The sequence below is a fragment of the Condylura cristata genome, unplaced genomic scaffold (genome assembly GCF_000260355.1).
Source record: "Condylura cristata isolate star-nosed mole 26May11 unplaced genomic scaffold, ConCri1.0 scaffold00021, whole genome shotgun sequence".
Classification (NCBI taxonomy): domain Eukaryota; kingdom Metazoa; phylum Chordata; class Mammalia; order Eulipotyphla; family Talpidae; genus Condylura; species Condylura cristata.
This window is the reverse complement of record NW_004567122.1, coordinates 29,535,786-29,540,270: the sequence shown is the minus strand read 5'-3', so window position 1 is coordinate 29,540,270 and position 4,485 is coordinate 29,535,786. Positions and strand designations below refer to the sequence as shown.

The window sequence follows — 4,485 nt, the reverse complement described above, 5'->3', positions numbered from 1 at the left end:
GTAGCCACAGGCCCCTCAGACTCCATCCCAGGGACAGGGAAGCTAGGCTGTCATCCTGGGGATGGCATCACCAGTCCTGCCCATCACCACTGGTCCACCCAACAGTACTGTCCTTTGCCTCAAGGACACCAGCAAGAGCTTCTGTGCTGCTACTTTGTTCTCCTTACAGGATAAAGCATTAGGAGCCTCACTCACTCTCCAGATGGTCATTGTCCTCAGAACTAGCCAGTCACGTCTGCTCAGAGATTCAAGGGGCAGGAATGGTCATGGCCTCCAGTCTCCCTTCCTCCTCCTAACTTGCTGTGTGACCTCAGGAAAGTGTCTTAGCACACCACTGAGCCCCTGCTGCTTCATCTAAGGCAACCACCAAGTGGGGCCCAGAGCAGCCCGATAAGCCAGAAGCCTGGGCATGTGGTCAAGCAGGGCCATTCTCTCAGGAGAGCATGACTAGAAGAAAGCCAAAGAATGTGCGCACTCTCCAGCCGCCTGGAGGATCCCTGAGGCCACAGGGTAACTACTCACTGATTGCTGCCAAGAACCTTGCGTCTGTCAAGTTCATACTGGCCAGCCTGGGAGGCCCAAGGAGAAGAGTGAGTGTGCTGGGCTTAAGGCCACTCTCTCCTGCCTCCCAGCTGTAAGAGTACAACTGCCATTTCAGGCCTGGCTTTTCACAGGGGTGCAGAGGGCACGTGTTTGGAAGGGCTAGGTTAGTGCTTCGAGACCATGGTCTCTGGGTGGAACTGGGAGGCCAGAATCCCAGAAGCTTCCTGCAGGCTTTGTCAGTCAGAGCCATCTTGGTCCCTGGCTCCGAGCCACCTACTCTTTTCTAAACACAGAGCCCTGTGGAATCCCTATCAGAGGAGAGATCAAGGGTGGCTAATGCACAGGATTTCCTGCGGATGTCCCCTGTGCTCTCCTCCCTCGGTAGGAGCCGAGAACCTCAGAAGCTGATTCTAGCCCAGCTTACTTATGTGCAGGTGGGAGAAGGCGGCACGAACACTGGGGTTTACCAGCCCGGCCTCTGCACGCACGCATGCTGCCCGGGCCTGCACCGGCCCCTTCACTGCAGGATGGCACTCTGCAGATGAGGAAGCAGAGAGCACAACTTGCCCACACCCACACGGCGGAGCAGAGATAAAACTGAGGTTCAAGGCCGCAGACGGTGCTCACGGCTCCCTCAGAATGCCAAAGAAACTTTACAGAAACACTGTGAGATTTCAGGGTTTCCATCTGGTTCTGCTGATGTGGATGATTCTGAAACAGCCTGGTTGCAGATCTCCAAGAGAGCCCAGAGCCAGGCATGATCTCCTAACAGATTAGAGCCTGAGAGCTGGCTGACGTGGGCACAGGCGGCAGTGACAGAGTGGCCCCTCAGCAGGACTCTTGGATTTAACCCTTTGATGGCCTGGGTGTGTACCCCACCAGCGCAGAGAATGGCACCCTGACATGATCCCACTTCACAGAGTACTGTCGGGAGACCAGGGGCGCTCGTGTGCCACAGATAACCCAGTCAACTCTTTGAGTTCAGTGTGCTTCTCTGAGCAGCAAAGGCAGGCCTGCACCATGTGGCCAGCCCCTGTAGGCTCGTAGGGTTGGGGGGAACTGCGTGGAGAAGCCCCCAGTCATCTAAAGCCTCCTCTTCCTCCTCCTCCCCTTCTGCTCCCCTCAAACAGAATGTCCGCGCCCAGACTCCGGTAGATGGGCAGGCCAGCTCAGCCTGCAGGGCCGGTGGGCTCAAGGGCGTATCCTGCACCCTCCACCCCAGCTAGGCCCAGGAATGAGCTTGGAGCCCACAGGCCGTCTCCACCAGCGCCTAGAGCGTGGCGCTGGAGCTGGGAGGGAGGCGGGGCCGCCGCAGCCCCCACTCCCGCCCCCCTTTCCTCCCCAGACATCTGCCAATTGACTCTTGCGCCTCTGCCTCCCACCAGGTACTAACCCCACAGCTCATCTGTAAAGAACCTGCCCTGCCTGCTGATCCTAACATTTCCTCTCTCCACCCCTCTCAGGGGTGTTCTTGGGGACAGGGTGCCAGGGCAGGAGCTCAGGGGCCGGGAGGGAACGTGACTAACCAGCTTTCACCTCACAGGCTGGCCGCCGGTGTCTGAAGAGTCCTGACCAACGTTTCTCTCTCTCTCTCCCCCTCCGCCCTCCCCGTCTCTCTCTGTCTCTATCTGTCTCTCTCCCTCCATCCCTGCCCCTCTCTGACCCACCTCTCTTCTGCACTGCCAGAGCACCTTGGATTTGAACTAAAGGGTACGAAGCCTCTATGTGTCACTCAGCACCATCCACACAGCCCCTCTCTGCAGCCTCTGACAGCATGTGTGCTGGATATTTGGGTTTCCTCCCCCAAAAAGTGGAAAAGGGATGCGTCCAAAAGTCTCCCTTGGCCCCATCAAGGTGTCAAGGTGTCCTGTCATAAACTGTGTCGAAGTTGGGAGACAGGAGAAGCCCACGAGCAGCACCCATGAGACTCACCCCCGCTGTGGGGCCGTCGCTGGGGACCTGGGTGGGGAGGGCCCTCTGAGCTGGTGCAGCGGGATGAGAGAGCCGGGGCCTGGAGAGCCAGCACCCGGAGGCCGTGGGGTCCTGGCTCGGAGAGCTGTGCAGAGAGGCGTGCCTTTCCACTTGCCTTCAGTCTCCTCTCTCTGCCCATTTCCATGTCCATTGCTGTTCATCCTGCACCCGGCTGGTAACACGAGTATGTCTCTGCCCCTGCCCTGTGTCTGTCTGCCAGGCTTGGCCATCTGCTTGAGGCTGTTACTCCCTCCATGATCTGCCCCCACGATGGCACACGTGTTCTGTGGGCAAACCAGCGAGGGTGTGGAGTGGGGGACCTGAAGAGCGTGTCCCCCAGCTCAGATGCTTACTTGCCTTGGGCAGGAAGGACACTGAGAGTTCGTCTTTGCAGCTCTCTGGCTCTGTGCTGGGGCCCACCCCAGCCTCAAGGGTACTGTACTGCGGCAGGAGAGAAGCAGGGTTCTGAGGGTCAGGGCATTGGTGGGATTGGGCCTTGGTGTGAGCCTGCAGTTATGAAAAGAATGTTCTAGAGACAGGTTCAGAGAGACCCTAGTTTCTCCTACCACCAAGTCCTTGACTGCTCCACAGACAACAGAGCTCAGTCCCCACCTGCATATACACGTGTGGTCTATACACCGCAACGGGCCAGGAGCGGGCTCAAGCCGGTGTGGGGTCTGCATGACGGTGGCAGGTGCACAAGAGTGAATCTTGGCAGGTGTGGATGCTGCCATGGGGGGCAGACGTGCCCAGCATGCCCACTCAGGGCTCCAGTGCAGGACACGCGTGCATGGCGGTGGGGCGGGGCGGGGCGGGTGGCTGCTCAGGGCCCTGCAGTCAGAACCGGAGGACAAAAAGGTGGGCCTGAGCCTACGTTAACGTGTGTCCTTGATTCATTCGCTCCCTGAGTCCACAGACCTGGGCTGAACCTCCAAATTAGAGCCCCTGCCCACCTGCCTGTCAGACTCACAGGCCGAGGCAGGCAACAGACAGGAAAGCCAGCAGGAGGTGGGGAGCTAGGAAGACAGCTATGAAGTCACGAAACAGTGCGGCCCCGAGAGCTGGGTCGCTCGGCTAAGTGGGCAGCGGCTGGGGTGGAGGGGCGGGGCCAGTGAGCCCTGCCGCCCCAGCCTGAGGCCCTAGTTGTGGGAGGTCCAAGAGAGGGACATTTGGGCTGAAACCTGAGAGGCCCTCAGAGAGCAGGAGAGTGCTCGAGGCAGGGGGCTCAGCGAGCTAGGGGTGGCGTGGCTAGAGCACAGCGCAGAAAGACTGCCAGTGAGGCTGGAGCCAAACACACCCGGGGACGGGCACCACAGACCAGATCTCAAAGGAAGGCGGGGACCACGCACTAAGGCTGCTTATGGAATCGCAGTGGGGAGCCCCTAAGTTTTCAGCCACTGTACTTGATGGTGATAAATCAGTGTGGCCTCAGGGCTGGGAAGAGACCTGGGCCTGTCAGGGAGCCCCAATCCTGATGTGTGTGTGCAGGGGCGTGCCTCAGGGGGTCGCTGATGGTCTCCCTCTGCCACAGAAGGCTCTGCAAGCCTAAGGGCTTAGGGGGTTTCCTGCGGGCAGGGTGGGCGGAGTGGAAGTGAGGGAATCAGCTCAGAAGTCAGATGGTGCCCCCCTGGGGACAGGTGAGAGCCCTGGTGGCCAAGGGGTGCTGAGAAGAGCTCAGCTGAAGGATCTACCTGCAAGGGTGAGCAGACAGAATTTCCTGTTAGGTGGCTGGTGCAAAGGGGGCGTGTGGCAGAGAGTAATGAGGGGCTAGTGGCTGACCACAGGAAAGGGTGCCCCCGCCACCCTTGGGGGAGCAGGGCCACGGTCCAGAAAGAGGGCCTGTAGGAGTGCTTCGGTCTGGCCAGCCCAGAGAGCTGCGTCAGCAGCCACTAGGCTGGAGAACAGCCGCCAGGAGAGGAGGAAAAGGAGAGCAGGGCAGGGCAGGGCGGGGTGGGTGCAGCGGGGTGTCGG

The 4,485-nt window shown here is 59.7% G+C and overlaps 1 protein-coding gene across 2 annotated transcripts in view; it reads left to right on the top strand.

Moving 5' to 3' along the window:
- Positions 1 to 4,485, top strand: part of NRG2 (neuregulin 2) — a 161,710-nt gene that overhangs the window by 152,332 nt on the left and 4,893 nt on the right. For both annotated transcript variants that reach the window (XM_012728048.1, XM_012728049.1), the window contains one exon: positions 2,230 to 2,253. In XM_012728048.1, coding sequence (XP_012583502.1) covers positions 2,230 to 2,253 — 24 coding nt within the window. The remainder of the gene's footprint in view (positions 1 to 2,229; positions 2,254 to 4,485) is intronic.